Source organism: Odocoileus virginianus, chromosome 12 (assembly GCF_023699985.2).
Source record: "Odocoileus virginianus isolate 20LAN1187 ecotype Illinois chromosome 12, Ovbor_1.2, whole genome shotgun sequence".
In the NCBI taxonomy this organism is placed as follows: Eukaryota; Metazoa; Chordata; class Mammalia; order Artiodactyla; family Cervidae; genus Odocoileus; species Odocoileus virginianus.
Genome location: NC_069685.1, coordinates 6,626,520 through 6,652,142, shown reverse-complemented (window position 1 = coordinate 6,652,142; position 25,623 = coordinate 6,626,520). Strand labels below are relative to the sequence as shown.

The 25,623-nt window shown below is 36.2% G+C and overlaps 1 protein-coding gene across 5 annotated transcripts in view; it reads right to left on the bottom strand.

The window, feature by feature from the left end:
• The window catches only part of LRBA (LPS responsive beige-like anchor protein), a 720,084-nt gene that overhangs the window by 590,068 nt on the left and 104,393 nt on the right, over positions 1-25,623 (bottom strand). For all 5 annotated transcript variants that reach the window (XM_070474768.1, XM_070474770.1, XM_070474771.1 and 2 more), the window contains exons 10-17: positions 24,488-24,685; positions 24,161-24,294; positions 22,595-22,703; positions 22,147-22,299; positions 17,540-17,708; positions 13,830-13,909; positions 12,427-12,489; positions 8,278-8,375 (exon numbers count right to left, since the gene is read on the bottom strand). In XM_070474768.1, coding sequence (XP_070330869.1) covers positions 8,278-8,375; positions 12,427-12,489; positions 13,830-13,909; positions 17,540-17,708; positions 22,147-22,299; positions 22,595-22,703; positions 24,161-24,294; positions 24,488-24,685 — 1,004 coding nt within the window. The remainder of the gene's footprint in view (positions 1-8,277; positions 8,376-12,426; positions 12,490-13,829; positions 13,910-17,539; positions 17,709-22,146; positions 22,300-22,594; positions 22,704-24,160; positions 24,295-24,487; positions 24,686-25,623) is intronic.

Here is a 25,623-nt window from a genome sequence, read left to right as displayed (position 1 = left end):
TATATAGATAACAAGTAAATGAATGGACAAAAATATACCGTCTTAATAACTAATCAAAAATAAGAGTAACTACATTAATTTCAGACAGTTTTCAAAGTATGGAAAGTTATCAGTGATAAAGAAGGACATTATATCATGATAAACAGGTCAATCCTCCAATATGATACAACAGTCCTTAACCTGCATGTACCTAGCTACAGAGCCTAAAACTATGTAAAGCAAAAGCTTACAGAAATGCAAGGAGGAACAATGAATCCATTATCATAGTGGGAGATTTCAAAATCCCTTTCTCAGAAAAAGATAGATCCATCAGGCAGGAAATCAGTAAGGACACAGTTAATCTCAAAAATACCATCAAACAACTGGATATCACTGAATATCTATGTACCACTTCCAAGGCTACCCAGATGACACGGTGGTGAAGAACCCGACTGCCAGTTCAGGAGACGAGAGAGGCGTGGGTTAGATCCCTGTGACAGGAAGATCAGCTGGAGTAGGAAATGGCAACCCACTACAATATTGTTGCCTGGAAAATTTCATGGGGGGTCCTGGCAGACTATAGTTCATGGGGTTGCAAAGAGTTGGACACAATTGAGCACACACACATACATGACTTCCTTGCACAATAGTAGAAAAACACATTTTTCTTAAGTTCACACAGAACATTCACCAAGTAGACCACATCCAGGACCGTTAAAAACACATAAACAACAAATATAAAGACTGGAGATTATATAACACCAGCTCCAAAACCACATGAAATTAAACTAGAAACCAATAATAGATAGCTGCAAAACACAAAAATACTTGAAGGTTTAACAACATACTTCTAAATAACAGGTGGGTTAAAGAAGAAATTTCAAAAAATTAAATACATTTTCAACTAAATGAAAATGAAAGCACAACTTATAAAAATCGGTGGGATGCTGCAAAAGCAGCACTTACAGGAAGATTTACAGCACTGAGTACATATATTCTAACAGAAAAAAAGGAAGATCTAAAATCAGTAACCTAAGCTTTCACTCTAGGGCTTCAGGATGAGAAAATTCAGTTGAAAGTAAGAAGAAGAAAAACAATAAGCACTGGAGTAGAAATCAATAAAAAATGGAAAAAAATCAATAAAAATAAAAGTTGATTCTTCAAAAAGATCAATAAAATCAATAAGCTTCCTTGGAGGCTAAGAAAAAAGAGAAAGGACATAATTTACTAATGTCAGATATAAAAAGAGGAATATAACTACAGAAGCCATGCCTCTATAAAAGAGTAATATGAACTCTACGCCCACAATTTCTATAACCTACATGCAATGAGCCAATGCCTTGAAAGACACAATCTGCCAAAACATACTCAAGAAAAAATAAAAGATATGAATAGGCTTATATTTACTAAAGATATTGAATAACCACCAAAATAGAAAGTACTAAACCCAGAGGAATTCACTGGTAAAATCTACTAAACATTTGGGGAAGAAATTATACCAATTCTCTACTGGCTCCATCATAGCAGAGAAGCAGAAGGAATACTCCTAACACTCTCATTCTGTAGGCCACCATGACCCTGTACCAAAATCAGAAGAAAAGCTACAACTACCAATATCTTATGTTAGACCAATATCTTACATAATAGAGATAAAAAATCCTCAACAAAATATCAGCAAATCAAATCCAGAAAAGTAAGTATATACAATGACCAACTGAGATTTATTCTGGGTATACAGGATAGTCACATTTGAAAATCAGTTAAGGTAATCATCATCATATAAACACATAAGAAAAGTTATCAGTTATATCATTAGATTAAAAAAAAAATCTGACAAATCCAACAGCCATTCATGTTAAAAACTCTAAATAAACTAAGGATAGAGGGTTAACTTTCTCAACTTGATAAAGACTATCTACAAAAAACCTACATCAAACATCACACTCAGTGGGAAAAAAATTCAAAACTTTACTACTTAGATCAAGCAAAAGGCACAACTGTCCCCTCTCACCATTCCTTTACATCATACCAAATTTTCTTCCTAAAGCAGTAAAGCAAGAAAAGTAAATATAGTATACAGGCTGCGAAGGAACACATAACACTATATGTGTTTGCAGATGACATGATCACCTACAAAGAACATCTAGGACTGACTGACAAAATAAATCATGGAAATAGTAAGTGATTATAGCAACGTTGCAATATACAAAATTGATATCCAAAGTCAATTGCTTTCCTATATACCAACAATAAACAAGCCAAAGGACATAATAGATACTTCATTCAGGAAGATACACTGATGGTAAATAAGAATATAAAAAGATGCTCCACATCATAGGTCATCAAGGAAATGCACATGAAAACAAAAATAAAACACCTATTAGAATTGCCAAACACCACCAAATGCTGGTGAGGGTGAGAAGCAACACAAATTATCACCCTCAGAAGAAATTGAAAGTACAGCCACTCTGGAAGACAGTTTGGCAGTCTCCCACAAAACTAAACATACTTTTACCATACGATCCAGCAACTGCACTCTTTGGTACTTATCCAAAGGAAGTGAAAACATATTTCCAGGGAAAACTGACATATGCATGTTTATACCAGCTTTACATGTAACTGCAAAAACTTGCAAGCAACCAAGATGTCCTTGATCAATGCATAAATAAACTGTAGACATCCAACCAATGAAATATTATTCAGGCCTACAAAAAATGAGCTATCAAGCTATGAAAAGCCTTTTGATTGAAAGCCTCAAATTGAAAAAAATACACAGTAAATGATGCTAACTATATGGCATTCTAGAAAAGGCAGAACAAGGGAGACAATAAAAAGATTAGCGGTTGTGGGTTGCGGGGGCGGGGGGGGTGCTGAGAGAAGGATGAACAGGCAAAGCACAGATGATTTTTACAACAGTGAAATATTCTGAATGCCAGTGTAATGATGAACATATACATTCAACTAACCAAGATGGAGCAAGGACAACAGAGCTTCTGTCTTATGTATCAGAACTATTAACAACAGACAAAACAGAAAAAGTAATTTTCTAAGTACTCCGAAGACCACACAAAAGCAGGTGCATTGGTGTGGAGAAGTTAATACTTAGGCATTACACATTCTGTAGGTAAGAGTCTGAATTTTCACTTTTCTCTTATAAATCTGACCCATGGTCTATATCTCAGAGTTACTTTCTGTCAGAAGTTCAGGTAGCTAATATATTGTGAGAAAAACGATCCTTCAGGTTACAGGAATTAAGAAAATGGGTTCTGACGTACTAGAGGCCTGGAGAAGGAAATGGAAAACCACTCCAGTATTCTTGCCTGGAGACTCCCCTAGGACAGAGGAGCCCAGTGGGCCACAGTCTAATTCAGTTCAGTTGCTCACTCGTGCGTGACTCCGCAACCCCATGGACTGCAGCAGGCCAGGCTTCCCTGTCCATCACCATCTCCAGGAGCTTGCTCAAACTCATGTCCATCAAATCGTTGAAGCCATCCAACCATCTCATCCTCTGTCGTCCCCTTCTCCTCCCTCCTTCAATCTTTCCCAGCATCAGGGTCTTTTCCAATGAGTCAGTTTTTCACATCGGGTGGCCAAAGGAATGGAGTTTCAGCTTCAGCATCAGTCCTTTCAATGAATATTCAAGACTGAAATTCTCCAAGGATTGACTGGCTTGATCTCCTTGCTGTCCAAGGGACTCTCAAGAGTCTTCTCCAACGTCACAGTTCAAAAGCATCAGTTCTCTGGCTCTCAGCCTTCTTTATGGTCCAGCTCTCACATCCATACATGACTACTGGGAAAACCATAGCTTTAACTAGATGGACCTTTGCCGGCAAAATAATGTCTCTGCTTTTTAATATACTGTCTAGGCTGGTCACAGCTATCCTTCCAAGGAACAAGTGTCTTTTAATTTCATGGCTGCGGTCACCATCTGCAGTGATTTTGGAACCCAAAAAAATTAAGTCTGTCACTGTTTCCATTGTTTCCCCATCTATTTGCCATGAAGTGATGGGACCAGATGCCATGATCTTCGTTTTTTGAATGCTGAGTTTCAAGGCAACTTTTTCACTCTCCTCTTTCACTTTCATCAAGAGGCTCTTCAGTTTTTTTCACTTACTGCCTTAAGGGTGGTATCATCTGCATATCTGAGGTTACTGATATTTCTCCCGGCAATCTTGGTTCCAGCTTGTGCTTCACCCAGACCGGCATTTCGCATGAGGTACTCTGCATATTAAGTTAAATTAGCAGGGTGACAATATACAACCTTGATGTACTCCTTTCCCAATTTGGAGCCAGTCTGTTCTTCCACATCTAGTTCCAACTGTTGCTTCTTGACCTATATACAGATTTCTCAGGAGGTAAGTCAGATGCTCTGGTATTTCCATCTCTTGAAGAATTTTCCAGTTTGCTGTGATCCACACAGTCCCAAGTCTTTGAGGTAATCAATAAAGCAGAAGTAGACGTCCTTCTGAACTCTGTTGCTTTTTCGATGATCAAACAGGTGTTGGCAATTTGATGTCTGGTTCCTCTGCCTTTTCTAAATCCAGCTTGAACATCTGGAAGTTCTCAATTCATGCACTGCTGAAGTCGAGCTTGGAGAATTTTGAGCATTACTTTGCTAGTGTGTGAGATGAGTGCAATTGTGCAGTAGTCTGAACATTCTTTGGCATTGCCTTTCTTTGGAATTGAAATGAAAACTGACCTTTTCCAGTCCTGTGGCCACTGCTGAGTTTTCCATATTTGCTGGCATACTGAGTGCAGCACTTTCACAGCATCATCTTTTAGGATTTGAAATAGCTCAACTGGAATTCCATCACCTCCACTAGCTTTGTTGGTAGTGATGCTTCCTAAGGCCCCCTTGACTTTGGACTCCAGGATGTCTGGTTCTAGGTGAGTGATTACACCATCGTGGTTATCTGGAAAATGACGATTTTTTTTTTTTTTTGGTATAGTTTCTTTGTGTATTCTTGCCAACTGTTCTTAATATCTTCTGTTTGTTAGGTCCATACCATTTCTGTCCTTGACTGGGTTGCAAAGAGCAGACACAACTGAAGCAACTTAGCACGCACAGACTAGAGAGGGTAGGAGACTGCTGAATAGCTAAGAGCAAACAAAGGGGAAGAATCCTTAAGATCTGTGTAAAAACCTTCAAAAGCCACAAACTGACCTAAGAGATGCAATGTATTGGACAAACTCAGGCCACAATATGAATCAAGTCTTTCTATACAAATGTGAATTATCACCCAGCTCTCACCTTAATCCCTTGAGTGGTGCATGTATAAGAAAAACTTAAAGCAAGACGAGAGGTTTTAAAAAATGAAGTGACAAGAGAACAACTACCTATAAAGGATAGGCAGAACTTGCAGACTGACCTTTATTGATAAAACAAAACAAAAAATGAACACTTGTTAACAGATCACTAGATGCAAAGATGATAGGTAAGGGCTAGGAAGTATTTCCCAAATAACTCTATGAGGTCAGCATTTACTCTGAAATTTAAATCAGTGGACTGAATAAAGTCAATTACACTTCATAATGTGAGTACCTCATTGGAACAGTTAAAGGCCTTAATAATTAAAAAAAAAAAAAAAAACTGACCTCCCTAGAGGAAGAGGGAATTACACCAGCAGACAGACTTAAATCTCAAACTGCAACATCAACTCTTATCTGGATCTCCACCTGCCAGCCTACCCCGCAAATTTTGGACCTGTCAGCTTCTACAATCACATAAGCCAATTCCTTAACATACATGTCTGTCTGTCTGTCTCTCTCTCTCTCTCTCACACACACACACACGCGCGCGCGCACGAACACTTTTGGTTCTGCTTCTCGGCGAGTTTCTGAAAATGCACTCTCTAAGTATAATGCATGAAGTCATCTCCTATCTTACACAGAAAGAACACTGAAAAACAAACCAAAACTGTGTAATAAAAGACTGCTTGCTGTCGTCACTCAGTCGCTAAGTCGTGTCCGACTCTTTTTAACCCCATGGACTGTAGCACGCCAGGCTTCACTGTCACCCACTATCTCCAGTTTGCTGAAATTCATGTCCATTGAGTTGATGATGCCATCCAACCATTTCATCCTCTGCTTTCCCCTTCTCCTTTTGCCTTCAATCTTTCCCAGAATCAAGGTATTTTCCAATAAGTTGGCTCTTTGCATCAGGTAGTCAAAGTATTGGAGCTTAACCAACCACCCTTAAATCAATATTCAGGGTTGATTTCCTTTAGGACTGACTGGTTTGATCTCCTTGCTGTCCAGGACTCTCAAGAGTTTTCTCCAGCAAAATTCAAAAACATCAGGTCTTTGGCACTTAGCCTTCTTTATGGTCTAACTCTCACATCCGTACAAAACTACTGCACAAACTATAGCTTAGACCATACAGACCTTTGTCAGCAAAGTGGTTATCTCTGCTTTTTAATACACTGTCTAGGTTTCTCATAGCTTTTCTTCCAAGGAGCAAGCATCTTTTAGTTTCATGACTACAGTCACCATCCACAGTGATTTTGGAGCCTAAGAAAATAAAGTTTATCACTGCTTCCACTTTTTCACCATCTATTTGCCATGAATTGATGGGACCAGATGCCATGATCTTAATTTTCTGAATGCTGAGTTTGAAGCCAGCATTTTCACTCTCCTCTTTTACCCTCATAAACAGGATCTTCAGTTCCTCTTCACTTTATGCCATTAGAATGGTGTCACCTGCGTATCTGAGGTGGTTGATATTTCTCCTGGCAATTCTGATTCCTGCTAGTGATTCATCCAAGCCCAGCATTTCTCCACATAAGTTAAATATGCAAGGTTACAAAACACAGCCTTGTTGTACTCCTGTCCCAATTCTGAACCAGTCCATTTTTCCATGTCCAGTTCTAACTGCTGCTTCTTCACCCATTTATAGGTTTTTCAAGAGAGAGGTAAGGTGGTTTGGTACTCCCATTACTGCCATCTCTTTAAGAATTTTTCACAGTTTGCTGTGAGGCACACAGTCAAAGGCTCTAGTATAATCAATGAAGCAGATGTTTTTCCTGCAACTCCCTCGCTTTCTCCATGATCCATGTTATGGAAAATTTATTATAACTAGATTATTAAATTACTTACTGCAGCTGATCACTCAGCAAAGTATCTGTTAAACTTTTGTGCCCCAAAAACCTTCTCATTAAATGAAAGACTTAAAACAGAAGTATTCTCTTTTGTTGCTGATAACTGTTACAGACTGAATATGTGCTCCCCAACTCATATACTAAATTCCTAAGCTCAACTGTGGCTGTATTTGGAAAAGAAATCAGTTAAGTTAAAGGAGGTCAAGACATGCAAACGAGGCAAGAAAATACAGTCTGAAGGGGTAAACCTATCATCAGAACCAGACGCAGATATGACAGAGAAGTTTTAAGGATAAGACAGGGAACTATGATTAGGAGGTGGGACAGGGGGAGTTTGGGAGAAAACAGATAACAAATAAGGACCTGAGGTATAGCACAGAGAACTCTATTCAATCCTCTGTAATGACCTACATGGGAAAAAAAATCTTAGAAAGACTAGATATATGTATAGTTACAACTGAATCACTTTGCTGTACACTTGGAATTAACAACATTGTAAATAAACTATACTCCAATTAAAATTTTAAATAAAAAACAAAAATTAAATGAGGTCATAATGGTGGGTCCTGATTCAAGTGGATTAGCATCCTTATTTAAAAAGAAAACAAAGAGCTTTCTGCTTTCTCTCTCTCTCTTTCTACCCTGTCAACACAGTGGGAAGAAGGCTGCCTACACCACAAAGGGAAAGCCCTCACCAGACACCAACCCTTCAGGCACCTTTATCTGGGACTTACAGTCTCCAAAACTGTGAGAAAACAAATTGTTGGTGTTTAAACGACCTGGTCTAGGATATTTTTTTACAGCATGCTGAGCAGACTAATACAATGATGACTTGGGACTAAGGTTGGAAAAGGTTATATTTTGAAGGAAAGATATGGAGATCTTCTCTTAGATTACAATTGTATATTACTATTCTAGGACCTAAAGAGAGGTCTGTTAGAGAATTTGACCTTACAACAGCTGCATAATAGCATTAACTATACAAACACTGGAATGATTTGCTTGATTTGTCCTCACCTAGTAAACAGTAACAGATCCTGTATCATTGAAGAATTTTTCAAAAAACATAAGACATGAAATAAAAGAATCTTAATCCTGTTTTATAGGATCCAGTAACAACTTTCATATGTAAGAACCTATCATTTCAAAACTAATCTCTTATATTAAATATATTAAAATTCTTGAAATGTTAAAGTCTTACCGTAACCCGTTCCTTTGGTCAAAAGCAGGTATCATAGAGTTAGGATGTTCTGACATTAATGCAACAAGCAGCTGTAGGACATCCATTAGATTGTCATCCTAAAATTATTTTAGAATTTTATTTAAATAAGGAAAAACAACTTATTTGAACAATGACTACTTCTGTAATAATGAATTAGAATATCAAAAAAATAAGTAGGCTTCTGTACAAATACGCTTGTTTAAAGACACTACATATATATATATATATATTCATCTAAAAATTCAAAATACACAACACCAAAGTCAAATAATTTCATAATCAAAGATATAAAATGACTACTGCACTGCATCAAGATTTCCTAAAACATATTCCATTGTTGTAACAGGTATTGATTTACAGGTTTCTTTTTTTTTAAGGAATGATTACACATCAAGAAATTGGTTGCTGCTGCTGCTAAGTTGCATCACCCGTGTCTGACTCTGCGCGACCCAATAGACGGCAGCCCAACAGGCTCCCCTATCCCTGGGATCTTCCAGGCAAGAACACTGGAGTGGGTTGCCATTTCCTTCTCCAATGCATGGAAGTGAAAAATGAAAATGAAGTTGCTCAGCTGCGTCTGACTCCTAGCGACCCCATGGACTGCAGCCTACCAGGCTCCTCCATCCATGGGATTTTCCAGGCAAGAGTACTGGAGTGCGTTTCATTGTCTTCTACCAAGAAATTGGCAGGGAAGGACAAACAGGCTGTTCTGTTTTATTACAACAAAGACAAACTGATGCCTTCAATATGCTAATAGACCTTGGGAATATGGTAGTAGTGTTGGGGGGAACATACTGTGTATCACTATAAATTTATTTAACTAGGACCACAATGTGCGCTAAGTCTCTCAAGAAACTAGTTCTGAAATAAGATCTTATGGGAAATGGTAACTAGACAGTTCTCATATACTATCTAGGAAAAAGTGTTAGGAGATCAGTCATGTCCAACTCTTTGTGACCCCATGGACTATAGCTTCTGTCCATGGAATTCTCCAGGCAAGAATATGGAAGTGGGTTTCCATTCCCTTCTCCAGGGGATTTTCATAACCCAGGGACCAAACTTGGGTCTCCTACACTGCAGGCAGATTCTTTATCATCTGAGTCACCAGGGAAGCCCCATATAATCTGTTGTTAGTATTAAAGATATCAGTATAAATCAGTCCCTCAATCGTGTCCAGCTCTTTGTGACCCTATGGGCTGCAGCACGCCAGGCTTCCCCGTCCATCACCAACTCCAAGCTCAAACTCATGTCCATCGAGTCGATGACGCCATCCAACCATCTCATCCTCTGTCGTCCCCTTCTCCTCCCACCTTCAATCTTTTCCAGCATCAGGGTCTTTTTCAGTGAGTCAGCTCTTCGCATCAGGTGACCAAATATTGGAGCTTCAGTCCTTCCAATGATTATTCAGGACTGATTTCCTTTAGGATGGACTGGTTGGATCTCCTTGCAGTCCATCAATTCTTCAGTGCTCAGTTTTCTTTATAGTCCAACTCTCACATCCAAATATGACTACTGGAAAAACCACAGATTTAACTAGATGGACCTTTGTCAGCCAAGTAATGTCTCTGCTCTTTAATATGTTGTCTAAGTTTGTCATCACTTTTCTTCCAAGGAGCAAATGTCTTTTAATTTCATGGCTGCAGTCACCAACTGCACTGATTCTGGAGCCCAAGAAAATAAAGTCTGTCACTGTTTCCCCATCTATTTGCCATGAAGTGATGGGACCAGACGCCATGATCTTCATTTTTTGAATGTTGAGTTTCAAGCCAGCTTTTTCACTCTCCTCTTTCACTTTCATCAAGAGGCTCCTCAATTCTTCACTTTCTGCCATACGGGTGGTGTCATCTGCATATCTGAGGTTATTGGTATTTTTCCTGGCAATCTTGATTCCAGCTTGTGCTTCATCCAGCCCAACTTTTCACATGATGTACTCTGTGTATATGTTAAATAAGTGGGGTGGCAATATACAACCTTGATGTACTCCTTTCCCAATTTGGAACCAGTCCATTGTTCCCCATCCAATTCTGTTGCTTCCTGACCTGCACACAGGTTTCTCAGAAAGCAGGTATGGTGGTCTGGTATTCCCAACTCTTTAATTTTCCACAGTTTGTTGTGGTCCACACAGTCGAAGGTTTTAGCATAGTCAATGAAGTAGAAATAGATGTTTTTCTGGAATTCTGTTGCTTTTTCTATTTTTTTTTTCTATGCTTTTTTTTTTTTTTGCTATTTTTTTTTGTATGCCTTTTCTATGTTTCTTTCTAGAATTCTCTTGCTTTTTCTACATCTATATACATGGCAATAATAATCTTTGTATTTTTTAATTTGTCCAAGGCAGACATGATGTGATAAACACCATAGACTCACCACCTGGGCCACAGAAACATACACTGCAAGCCCATCTGCGTACAGACTGCCTCTTGACATTTTTGAAAATGGACATTGCCGTGATGGTGCAGGTCTCATCACCCAAGTGGAGAACAGGGAAGCAAAATTTTTTCCCAAAACTTTAAGGTGGGTTTTTGTTTGGGGTGGCGTATTTTTCTCCCCTCTCTGGTTTTGTGGTTTTAAATCTTAAATGATACACTGTTAGGCATGACAGGTAGTTAAAGAAGCAATGGAGAAATGTTTAAAACTCCTGCGTTAGCTAACAGGTTTCTGAATTTATTGCTGTATCTCCAGAGAGAAGACTGGAGAAGGCAACAAGGAGATTTTGTATCAGCTACTGCAGCCTTAAAACAAAGTTGGTGTCTCTTCGGATTTTAAAATTGTTCCTATGCAGCTTCTTTTATTTTTGCTTAATCAGATACAAAGGGAGACGTGGGGGGAAAAGGTTCCAAATGATCAATAAATGTTTACTGGGTGAACACACTTCTGTATATGGAATAATTTGATAACATCTGCAGAAAAGCACAAGAAGAAGCACAAAGGAGTTCTGAAATCTAAAAATTTCAAGAAAACCTTTCACAATCTTTGTCGACTATTCAGTATATCATAAGGGCATTATTGGGCATTACTAACCCAAAGATACAAAGGGAAGCAGCAGGAAGTCATCTCTATGGTGCCCTGCGTCCAGGTTTTCACTCACTGCTTTTTAATTCTCACTGTGGCAGCTACTTCAATATTTAATTCTCAATATGCTAAATAAATCATCTAGAGGTAGGGCACTGGGGCTTTGGAAAAGTGTGATTTGAAGGACCCAAAAAAATCTGATTTAATAGTTTCAAGGAAAACAGATCACTGTGACTTCCAGTTTCTCAGTTATGAAATATTTTGGTCCCGAATGGCCAAGAAAATCTAAAGAGAGACTACCCTACTCAAGAGGAAAAAGAAAACATATTCATTAATGTTTCGGTCAAACATGATGCTACCAAGAAATTTAACCCATTCTTTTCTGCCCCAATTAACAAAGACATATCCAAACCATATCTCTTATCTACTAATGATTTTAAAAGGCACTATTCTCATGATGTAACAAATATGCTAACTTATAAAACATGAATTATACATAGGAATATAAGTTATCATATAAATGCCATGCTTTATATGAAATTCACTTCCAGATTTAACTTATATAAAATACATTTAATTAGATTATTTATTTAGACTACATTGGGCATATATCAAATTTTCCCAACTCAATAAAGTAAAAAACTCCAGATATTTCAACCTATTTAACCTCCTTTGCAACCACATAATTTTAAATCAATTATAAATGAGTGATTTAACAGTATCTGATTATGCAAAATCAGTGGGAAGAGTATGTTAAGAATTCAAAAGTCCAATCATTTGTAGTCATTTTTGTTATCTATTTTTCCATTTATTATACTGGTACCTGGATATACACTGAAAGTATTTTTTGGTTATTAGGTTATTCTTTAGTCTTATTAGGTTAATGAGATCTTATTTTCATACTTTTTAAAGCCTCTCATGCTTATTCACAGAGGCAAATTGTGGTAATAAAGAATATTTCAACGCAAATTGCTAAGCTTTCATTCCTAATTTACTCTCCATTCTGAGCACAGGTACAGGCATAATTACATCATTAATGAGAGAGTTCTTTAACTCTTTTATGTTTAAAAAAGCCCATAACATAACTTCAAAAAATAAAACATATAAAATTCACGTTACCTCATGCATAGTGAGTAGATAATTAAGAATGGCCTGTAGTTCATCTTCCTTTACTCCATTATCCTTAAAAAACATAATTCAAGTATTTTATACTTACATATAAAAAACTTTTTTGAAAAGGAAAATTACATACAGAGATTTGCCAACTTGGTCAGTTGCTATAAACATAAAAAAATAATGTGATATAGAATCTAAACTGAAAAGGAAAGAAAGAATCTAAACGTAAAATGAAAACTCAGGGAAGCACTGAAGACATGCAGTAGGCAACACAATGGAGAAAGTCAGAGATTAGACATCAGCACCCTGTGTACGACACCTTGTAACATGGGTAGATGATAACTTATCTAGGAGAGCTTCAGAATCCTGAAGGAGGCAAAAATGATCACTGAGGACAAGTATAAGGGTATTACACCTGTCACTCCTTTAAATACAGAAGATAACTTCTCTGCTTATCTTTTTCTATTAAATTTGGAGACTAAAATGAACAGTTTCTAAAATTACCGAGTTAAAATGTCAAGTACTAAAAACTGAGTGGTAATTTCAGCGGGAAAAACACTGCATTTTTTTTAGTATGAATACATTATGAAAATTTTCAAGCTACTCAACTATTAATCATAAAACAAACATGAAATCTGAAAAAAGAGCAGTAAGATAATTAGAAACAAAACACAGTAGGAAGGAACATAAAGAGACAATGTAAAGGGTAAATTTTTAAATAAATAGAAATAAGATATCTGATTCTGAAAGATATACCAACAGTTAGGTCCATTTACCACAATATTATGTGGCAGCTAATAAAGTATTAAACTATAAAGAATACAAAATAAAATGATATAGGAAAATACTGAATAAGATATTGAGAACAAATATATTTATATGTTGGCATCTTATAAAACCAAAACACCTTCCTGAAAAATAATATTAAATTTTACTTTACTGATAATGGAAGGCAATGGAACAAAATGTAATCATTTCTATCCAGTACATTTTTATACAGGAAAATTATTTTTCAAAATCTGGATGCCAGGTACAGGGACTCTTTAAAAATGAAGCCTCCTCCTTTTGAGCAGCTCTGTCGACTGTTGTATCACCAGGTCTAGGACTAGCAGGAACTACGAGCAACTCAGTAAAGACTTGCTGAATGAAGTATGAATACACTTGCACTCCAATAGAAACTCATATAATATACCTTACAATTATCAATCTCTAATTCTACACTAATGTTTAGTGATATATGCTTAGGAAACAATAAGAAAAAACAAACAAGGAAATAAATACCTTTCAAAGTATTTTCCACTGTGTAAACCCATTAACAGAGCAAACAATAAATAAACCAACAGAGCATTTTATGTGGAATTATGTTACAATAAACACATGCTACTGGATAAGAAATGTGAACTCACCTTCATTACTAATTGCTTAATAAACATCAACAAGAATGCTCGTAGAGAAAACATTTCTTTCTGATTAGGTCGTGGTCCATCTTTTAAAAAAAGACAAACACATACACACACACACATTGAGTATTTCAAAAACCTCAAAGCTAAGTATAAAATTCCCGTTCCCAACAGTTTTCCCACTTATTTATAAGGAACGTAAAGGTAACTTTCCTGAAGAGTTTAATTCCTCTAGAAAAACAAGCATTCAATCTCAATGTGATTGCATACATAGTGCTTCCAATGTACAAAATCAGTTACACAGAAACTGCAATGAAGACATTTGTTTTTGACTAAGGTCAAAGGAATTTCAAACTAGAAAGATGAGGTAACAAATTTACATTTAGCTTTAAAAGGCTCTCTGGAAATCTTACTATGGTAACATAAGTTTACAAAGGAAAAAAAGCAAAAGAAAATCTAAACTTTACATATGAACTTAGTTTGAAAAAACTTTTCTACTGTTACCACTGTATAAGCTAATATAAAACCCTCAAAAAGTACACTTCAACACAATGTCATCCACGAAGGAGGGAAGCATTGTGCTGACCACCTCTGACATCTCCTGCTCTTTTTGAAAAAGTCCTTGGTCACACATGGCTCACATTAAAGTCAATTTTCATGTCTCAAACATATAATTCCTAAGTAGAAAGCTTTTGAAACCAAATACTCATTGTCCTAAGATCCTAACTCAGGTACTTGCTTGCCTCATATTTTCTGCAATTTTCCCCCCACTAATCATTATTTACAGCTAGTTCCTAGACCACCAAAGCACAGGACCAACATGACCTTGAACAGATCAATTAAACTAGGAAGAAAATTATTTAAAATTTGTTCCACATGACGATTCCTAGACAAGAAAGGTTACAGAGTTACAACAGAACCATAAAGTTTGGCCAGCTTTCTCACTTGAAGTATGAGACTTCCCCAAGATCACTAATCAGTTATAAAATCAAGGCCAGAATATAATACAAACACCCAGGACGGTACATGACACTCTTACACCATCAGGAAATAATCATCAGGAAATAATGATTTAGTTCTAGATCTGCTGCAACATGCCAGCTCAAACAAGATCATGGAACTTTGATGTGTTCTCACAGCTTTCTAAATGATAGCACATTGTCTGATAATAAACCTAGTTTATTTTGAAAGGGATCTTAAAAAATATTGTACAAATATGAAACCTCGTCTTTGTAAATCACTGAATAACAAAAGCCTTTGAGTAAAAAATCAGAATGTATATTGTTTCACTCTCCAGCATCTATCTCCTGATTTAAAACAATAGCCCTCAATTCTTATAAAGGCACTGAACCCATCTTCACACTCAGATCATGTGTTTTGGGGGTAAGAAGGGCCTCCTCTTCCGGGCAATCTGAAGAACACTGCCATGCAGATGGACACACGATGCAATCAGCGCCAGTGAGCAACAAAGAGACTAAAAGAACTTTTGCTGGAAATGCTCGATACAGACAGATACTCTTGCTAGATTTAAAGTTGCAGGGATGTGAAGGTAGGGTGGCTGCTGCTACTACAAAGAGAGAAAGTACATGAAAAGAGCCAATACAGAAGAATTGGGAAATGGAGAGAGACAAACTGACAAAAGAGCAGGGGCCATATTCTGAGCCCCTGCACCAAATTCTACTGAAACTATCAGCCTATTAACCATGGTTAATCCTCTTTTACAATATAAGCCTGGAGTAACAGGCAAGTTTGACCTTGGAGTACAAAAGGAAGCAGAGCAAAAGCTAACACAGTTTTGTCAAGAGAACACACTGGGGATAGCAAACACCTTCTTCCAACTACACATGAGATGACTCCACACATAGACGTCACCATACGGTCAATACCAAAATCAGACTGATTATATTCTTCGCAGATGAAGATGGAGACGCTCTAAGAGTCAGCAAAAATAAGCCCTAGAGCTTCATTTAGAAAAGGCAGAGGAACCAGAGATCAAATTCCCAACACATGCTGGACTACGGAGAAAACAATGGAGAAAACAACTAGAAAAATATCTACTTCTTCTTCACTGATTATGCTAAAGCTTTTGACTGCGTGGATCCCAACAATCTGTGAAAAATTCTTAAAGAGACAAGAATACCATACCACCTTACCTATCTCCTGAGAAGCCTGTATGCAGGCCAAGAAATAACAGAACAGACATGGAACAACTGACAGGTTCAAAACTGGGAAAGGAATACAACAAGGCTGTATATTGTTACCCTGCTTATTTAACTTATATGCAGAGTACATCAAGCAATATGCTAGACTGGAGGAATCACAAGGTGGATTGCTTGAGAGACTGCTGAGAGAAATACCAACAATCTCAGATATGCAGAAAATCACTACGGATGGCGACTGCAGCCATGAAATTAAAAGACAGATGTTCCTTGGAAGAAAAGCTATGAAAAACCTAGACAGCATATTAAAAACCAAACACATCACTTTGCCGACAAAGGTCCATATGGTCAAAGCTATGGTTTTTCCAGTAGCCACATACAGATGTGAGAGTTGGACCATAAAGAAGGCAGAGTCCCGAAGAAGTGATGCTTTCAAACTGTGCTACTGGAGAAGACTCTTGAGAGTCCCTTAAACAGAAAGGAGATCAAACCAGTCAATGCTAAAGGAAATCAGTCTTGAATATTCATTGGAAGGACTGATATTGAAGCTGAAGCTCCAATACTTTGGCCACCTGATTTGAAGAGCTGATTCATTGGAAAAGACCATGATGCTGGGAAAGACTGAGGGCAGGAGAAGGGGGCAAAAGAGGATGAAATGGTTGGACAGCATCATCGACTCAATAGACGTGAGTTTGAGCAAGCTCCAGGAGATAGTGAAAGACTTCCGAAGGCTGGCATGCTGCAGTCCATGGGGTCACAAAGAACAAGACACAACATAGCGACTGAACAACAATGAACAATGATACAAACCAGTTTTAAGCAGGTTTTTCAATACTTTAAACGAGGCACTATTTGTCAAAACTTTTATTTTGACCCCATCTATGAACTGTTGACATAATGAATGAACATTAGTCTTCCAATAAGTCAGTTCCAATTATACAGAAAATAATTACTGAAATTCTGTAGTTTCCTTATATTAGTTATTAGAAGCAGATACTCCCTACTCCTACAAAAAAATCTCCATTATCTCAAAAAACACTGCTGTCAATGACTTTCATTGGGATAACTGAACTCAAAATCAATACTAGTTGCTAATATAGAATTTTCTTTCATCCTCAATGCCTTAGAAATCATCCTAGTCATATTTGATCCCCAAACAACTCATACTAGCAAAAGTAACATTCTTCTATAAAAACAGTGAGCTGTTCATCTCTGGCAACCACAAACTATTAAATAGTAGATTATTTAATAGTCGCAAAGAGTCAGACACGACTGAGCGACTGAACTCAACTCATTCAAAAAATAGTTTAAATAAAAACTATTTAAACTAATAAAATAGTTTAATAAAAACTATTTTTAAAAAACTATTAAATAGTTTAGGACAAACTATTAAATTATCAGCAAGATTAAAATTTTGCCATGAAGAGGTTTAGGAAAACTTTCAGAATAATGTAATGTATTAGTTTAGGAAAAAAGAGACGGAAGAAAGAGGGAGGGAAGGGAAAATCCTGAATTTCCATGTATATGTAACACAATATACAGATAGAGATGAAGTACCTAATCCTTTGGGGGTAATACCACTCCGATCCTGCGGATTCACTGCCCAGTAGTAGTACTTCAGAGTATGCATTATGAGAAGCACTGTCCCAACTCTCCGAATGGCATTATATATGTTGACTGTGCCAATGAATTCCGTGGACAGGTAAGTATAGAGTGTCAACTGCACCTAGAGAATCAAAATAGAGAGCTCAAATCAAAGAAACAGACCAGCATTCTACCCTTCCTTCCAGTAATACGCTCACACTTGTTGTGGACCACACTTGTTCTAAAAAGTAAGATGCTTAAGTAGCTTGATAGTAACCTCCATGTTAACAGACAACATATAGCCACTGACACATACCCACAAGCACACATACTGCTTATAAACAAAACCAGGCAAATGCTTCTTTTGCAGCAGCACTATGAAGTAAACATCACCACATACACCACGTTTTTGCAGCACTATTCCTATAGTGCTGAGAAAATTGCAATCAGCAATTAGTCACGAACTTACTTCTTTATAATAAACATACTATTTATACTTTGCATAATTGTTTTCAAAAGCTAAAAATTGTTTTGGAGAAAACTAGCAGCTTGAATAACTCAGAAGAAATTAAAAAAAAAAAACAAGCAGGAGTAACTAAAAAATAGATCAAAGAAAGAAAATCATACAAAAATATGTAAAGCCTACCTTAAGAAATGTTTATTAGAAAAACAGAATTTTGTTATAGCAGCTCATTATGACAAAGATTGTTGTATAATATTATAGTCTCTAAAATTCTCAAACAACTATACTACTAACAAGAGCACAAAATAAAAACCACTTTTGTTCTACTTTCATACAGAAATCAAGAATTTTTCACTGTGCTGCTAGTGGATATACTTTATAAACTAAGAAATATTAAGGAAGGCATTAAATTTGGCCAAACCTCAAACTACTCCTGATCATTTACAACTGAACATTTATGTTTAAACATAATAGACAATCCCAGATGTTGAGGGCACTCTCCTTTTTAACTCTGAAAGATAAAAATTAGGTGCCTATATTCCAGATGCCCTATAAACAATCAAGGTTAAATGAATTACGGAGTCAATCAGTAACAACACATGGTAAAGAATGGCAGACTCTGAACCACTTAAAATCGAAGTTCGAAAGATGACTGTGGTTTGTTGTTGTTTAGTAGCTAAGTCATGTTTGAGTCTTTCCCAACCCATGGACTGTAACCTGCCAGGCTCCTCTGTCCATGGGCCTTCCCAGGCAACAATACTGGAGTGGGTTGTCATTTCCTTCTCCTGGGGATCTTCCTGACCCAGGGATCACACCCACATCTCCTGCATTGGCAGGCAGACTCTTTACTGCTGAACCAGCAGAGAAATCCAATTGTTGTTTAGAAAATATAAACATGCTATAATCCACAGAGTGGCTGAAAGATATCACTTTGATGTTGCTACTGCTGTTCAAATAGACAGCCCCAGCTTACTTGTTATTGAGGATATACAGAACTTTCTATGATATGATTCAAATTCTTAACTGTGATATTTCAACCAGAAAATATTTACCTTCACCTGTATTTGGAGCACTGTATCAGTGAATATACAATGGCGCAGACACTGTCCCTCAGTAGGTAAAGATAATAGGGAAGATTAAAAATACACCCAATTTTAAGTGAAAAACCAAAGGTAATGAAGACCCCTACTGAAACGTAAGAACACTCATGTGGCAATATGTAATTAACTGCAAAACAAGTGCCACAGAGCTATTAAATACTATCAATTCAGAGGCCAGAGAAATTATTTTGGGGTAAGCTAAAATAGTCAAGAAAAGTGGTAGGCTTTGAAGATGAGTGAGTGGTTCTAAAAATAAGAGGAAATTTCAAATAGAGAAAATTGTAGATAATACAAAAAGTTTCCCTAGATCTAGAACAACCATCCTCAATCTTGCCTGCATTAAAATGCCTGGAAAATATTTTTAAAATACCTATCTGGGTCTTGTCCCAGGCCAATTAAATCAGAATCTAGGGAAGGGGGAGTGAAATTCTGTTTTCATTAAAAAAAAAAAAAAAAAAAAAAACACCTTTCCCAACTAATTCTATAGACAGCCAAGATTAAGAACCACTGCTCTAGGATAACTTCTGGTACCCACCTACCCATTGAGGATAACTGGTTTTTCATATAGAAAGCCTAGGAAGAACTGGCATGAAGACTTAATGCTTTATTCTGAAAATAAAGAGAAACCATTACAAATTTGGGGGCTAAGAAATGTTCTGATGAGAGTGACTGTGATATGTTGAAAGCATGAAGGAATTCTAACAAAAGGTGATAAACTAAGATATGGAAAACTGGAGAAAGTCAGGCTCCTGAGAATGATACTACAGCTAAGGAAAAATCAATAGGATTGAAGAGTAACACACTGAGGTAAATAAGAACAGAGACCTCAGGATCACACATTATTATAATTATGAATAATTCTTCACTCACTCTTTACATAATCTAATAACCACACAAATTATACACGAAAATGTCTTTCCCATTGCACCTAAATTCTATGTATGAGGGCAGGAATCAGATCTGTCTTAGTCACCACTGTATCCATAGGGCTGGCTACTCAACAAATGAAAGACTATTATCTACAAGAAAACTCATCTCTCTTGTCAGGTCATTTAAAAGACTGTCTCTGAGCAAATCAAACTTAAATGAGTATTATAAATGACTAGGAGCAGCCTGTTCCAAAAGCAAAGACTGATTCATACGACCATACCCTCAACTTTGGTAACCAGAGGTAAATTTATCATGAAGCTAACAAAGCTTAAATTTTATGCCCACTCATCTACATATGTTCCTTCCAAAATCCTAAACCTAATTTTACACGTTGCATTCTTTTTGTTAAAAAGCTCCTTTCTCCCCCAAATTGTATGACCTTTAGGTCAAACAAACTTTATATCTGCCTTTTGCTATAACTACCTTTATGATAAAATTAGATATAACCCCTCAAGGATACACAGAGCATAAGGCTGAAACAAAACTGGAGTTTAATATTAACAAACCAACTGAAATTCTAAAAAGGAAATTAAAGAAAATCATTAACAAGGAAAATATAAGAAATACAGTGCAATAATACTACAGACTTAAGGAAATGATATAATGAAAATTTTAAAATATTCCCCTACAACTAAGTGTCTAATAAGAGGTTTTTTTGACCACATCAAAAGAGGCCCAAAGGCTTACAAATGCGCTGCTTAGTAAGACAAAGAAGTGTTTAGTAAAAAGTTTAAGAAGTAACTTGAAACAATCCTTGAAAAGAAATAAGACTGGGGGTCATAGAAGAGAAAGAGGTCAAATTTGAACCCAGAGATAAAAAGCTACAACCTCCAGCTGCCTCCTTTGATTATTTCCAAATGGCAATCAGAGTCAGCAGCTGTTTTTCTCCTTAACATCTGAAAAGAGCAGCTGAAAATAAGATACTATGACTCCAGAAGAGCAAAAAAGTCTGCAGACATTTTTTTCTGACAACTAAAGTAAGTATGTGTTATTCCAACCTGAACAATGATAAACACTTGCAAGTGAACCAGAAAGGAGAGGGGGAGAGAGGAAATAAAATGTTTAGGATAACTTAATAGAACATTAGGGTTTATCAAAAGTTTTATTTACATATTTTATCACAAATTCACTTATGTTTACTTAATGTAACCGGTTTGCTGTTATAGTACTAAACTACTGAAAAAATATAATTGTGTTTAGTAATTTTAATTAATGTGAAATGAAAATGATTAAATGAGACCAGCACATCATGGAAGCCTTCAATAAAGGATGACATTTCAGCTGTTCCTGTAAGAATTAAACTCAGTAGCTCATCATTTTGGTGGAAGGAATATGTATGTATAAAACAGAGAGAGACAGCACAATGAGTATATATTTATATGCATGTATATACATTCATACATACATAAGGACACATAGATATATATGCAATCCAACTATGGTTAAGGAAATGTAAATCAAAATCTCTCCCAAATAAAATTTTATTTAACAACAGGAAATATATACTATTTGTGTATTTCAAAAAATGCTGATACTGCTTTAGGAAGGGAGGGACCGATGGAGGGAGGGAGGAAATACTGTCCTGTACATTTAGTCAGGTGGGAAGGAGGTTCAAGAGGCAGGGGACATATGTATTATTTTTGTGGTTTAGTTGCTAAGTCCTATCCAACTCTTTTGTAACCCCATGGAGTATTTAGCCTGCCAGGTTTCTTGTCCATGGGATTTCCCAGGCAAGAATACTGGAGAGGGTTGCCATTTCCGTCTCCAGGGGATCTTTTGACTCAGGGATTGAACCCACATCTCCTGCACTGGTAGGCAGGTTCTTTACCACTGACCCACCAGAAAGCCCTGGATATATATGTATGTATGGCTGATTCATGTTGTATGACAGAAACCCACACAATATTGTAAAGCAATTATCCTCCAATTTAAAAAAAAAAAGTACATTTAGTAAAAAAAAAACTGCATTCCACTGAAACCTTACATAACAGCATGTAAAAGGATAAAAGAAAATCCTCTTCATTATCACTCTTCTCAAGTACAAAAATGTATTGAACATACTAGCACAAAATCAATGCATGCATTACCTTGGCTGGGGTATGAATCCATATGGCTGGGTTAAGGAGAACGTGGTCACACAGCTGCTTGAGTAGGGGCATCCCATTCGGCAGATTACTCAGGTATTTTGAAAATACAAGGCAAAGCTCAAGTGCTGCTCTGCTGACGTGGGATTTGGAAGACTGCAGAGGAAGACATTTCAGAAGTCACTACCAACACAAAGCAAGGGGAGTACGTTAAAGGGTGTCAATACCAGAAAAAAGCTGGCCCACAAACTATGCTCAAAGTTAAAGACGCTTTGAGATCCAATAAAACAGAGTGGGGGCAAGGTAAAACAGCAGCAGGTTGTTTTAATTTATGTAACTTGACATTAACCAAAGAGACACACTTGCAAACAGAATTTCTCAGCTTCTTAGCAGAGCAAGTTTCATGGACTGCAAATTAAGAATCAAAAATGTAAAGCATTTCATACTTTACCTTTTCAAGACTATATCCTATTACCAAGAAGCCCTTGCAGGCAAGCATCTGCTCTTGCATAGCAATTGAGTTCTTCAACAACTCCATGATAAAAGCCAGCAAAGTTGAACTAGAATAAGGAAAACAACAACAACCACCATTTGAAAAACCATGTTCTCTTAAAAAAAATGGGGGGAGGTGGTTAGATAAATACAGTCTTTCACTTACCCTTAATAAAAAGTTTCTATTTCAAGGAAACTGATGCTTTACTAAAACTACCTCCAATATTATTTCAGGACTAAAATTTTAACGTAAGATTAGGACGTATTACTCAAATATTTAGTTCATATTCTTTCTCACAAATATATTAATAAATTAATTACTTTTGAAACAACAGGACAAACATGCACAAAATAGAGAAAAATTAGCAATGTCCAAAAACAAGTAGTAAGATGGCTAATAAAAGTTTATTACTTTGCCGTAAGAAATGGATGTAACTTAGATAAGCAAGTATATTCAATTTTGGAGAGGCAGAGGCCAAACAGGTGGAAAAGACAGGGACCAAACAGGTTAGGACAGAAATCCTCAAACTGGCTTAATCTGAAGAGGATAGGGTACGTAAAACGGAGGATAAATAAAGATGGGAGCAAACTGAAGTATTCAAATAATAATTTAAGTATTTTCCTCATTATCTGAACAGAAAAATTTAAAGTAGTAAGACTACAGTCATGTTTCCAACCTCATAACTTTTATATACTCAACATGGAATAGAATAAAGGTCGACTGTTTTGTCCCTCTCAAAAGTTTTGAGAGATTCCCACCAGGAAAGGGAGAACAGCCAACCTCCTCCACAGAAGTACTTATTTTTTAACTGTCAGCAATTCTAATAAAGTTGAAAAGTTAAAAAAAAAAGCAACTGAGCTCTGTTACAAAGGTTTCAGACTTGGATGCAAAAAAACTTTATGAAGGAGCAACAGGTCAAGGATAATTTTAATTATTTTAAATGTAGCCAATAAATACTAGCTTTGATACATAATTGCTTTGAAAAACAACTCATTTTGTTGCCTAAAAATAATCTGGAAAATTTATTACAACACTAAACATATACATTGGTGGTAGACTTCAAGTTGCATACAAAAGTAGAAATTAGAAAGAATTTCAAAAAGGGAGAATACAAAAAACATTAAAATCACTCAATTAATAATTAAACATGATTATTTTATTATAAATAGTTTCACTAGGATATATAGCCACAAAAAATTCATTTCCACATCCTCTCCAACATTTTAATAACTTGTCCTAGAATTCATGTCTCTTAATATTTCATTTTAGGTAAAAATATATGCATTTCTGATATTATTACCATGTCTAACTTTATTCAAAACATTATTTTTTTAGAGCTCCCTATTTCCAACTGATAAAGAATTTAAATATTATTAGAATTGAATTTGTAATAACAATTATAATTCACAAATTTATGTTCTTTATTAACCCTACAACAAATTTACAAGATTGAAAAAAAAACATTGTGCAGCTCAGTGATGAGAATAACTCACATCAAATGAAAGAAAAAACAAAAGGACTCACCATACAGTCAAGTCAATTTCATCAGATAAATATTGCTTATAATCCAACTGTGCAAAAAGTGGAAACAGCACTTGTACTCCTCCAATTGAATGCATGGCACTTTGGATAGAATGTGTTAAAACCGCCTTCACATCCTTGTAAAACAGAAGACACGGTAAAGATTCCAGTGATTCTTTTCCAAAAAATAAATATATTTTATTAAAAATAAAATATAACAGGAACAATAAAATGTTACAATTCATGTATTTATAATAGAAGCTACCAAATACACCTCAATAATACATCAAAATTTACCATTAAAATATTGTTAAATATCATTCCTAGTACCTGGAGCATGAGTGCATGTGGTGAATGAACAAAAATTGAAGGGTTGTCCTTAGGGGATGATTCCAGACAGAGTTGGGCATCTGTGGCGCGTGGATTGTATGTGAATGCAATGGCACCAGAGAGTTTGCCATCATACAACAAAAGCTTGTGATGCTCAGCAAGGAACAGGTCACTTTCTGCTTTGAATTTAAATGTACCCTAAGAATAAAAAGTAGAACAGTTAAGATACTATGCCACAAAAAGAAAATCTAACTATAAATCACCACAAATGTAAAAATTCAAGGCAAATATTGACCATAATATCAATTAAGAGAAGCCCTGCATGTTTAATTACTTCTAAAGTAGTCTGAATTCATTTTAAAGGTATAATGGAAGTCAACTTGACATTAAAAATTTTCATTTTAAAAAAATGTAAAATTTAATGTCCTACAAAGCATGTTTTGTTTTTTCCCATTTTTGTCTTTTTTGTTTCTCTTTTTTATTTTGTTAAAAGGGAACATTTAAAATAAAATTTACCATCTTAAATATTTTTCAAGTGTATAGTACAGTTGTTAACTACACTACACTATTGTATAACAAATTTCTAGAACTTTTAATTCTTGCTAACTTGAAATTTCCATTGAATAACAACTCATTTCCACTGCCTGCATCCCACCCCCCAACCCCCTAGCAATCATATTCTACTTTCTGGTTCCATGAGCTTGATTATTTTATTTTACATGACTCAAACAAGGGAAGTCACAGAGTATTTGTCTTTTTGTGATTGGCATAACATCCTTAAGATTCACCTATGTTGTGGCATGTGTCAGAATTTTTTTTCTGTTTAAAGTTGAGTAATATTCCATTGTAAATACGTATCATTTTCTTCATTCATTCATCCATAGACAATTAGGTTGCTTCAACCTCTTACCTATTGTGTGAATAATGCTGCAATGAACATGGGTGTGCAAACAGCTCTTTCATATCCTTTCAATTATCTCATACATATTTACAGAAGTAAGATTGCTCAATCAGGGTCTTCCCTGGTGGCTGAATGGTAAAGAATCTGCTTGCCAGTGCAGAGGACTCGGGTTTGGATCCCACACGCTACAAAGCAACTAATAAGCCCATTTGCCACAACTATTGAGCCTGTATCA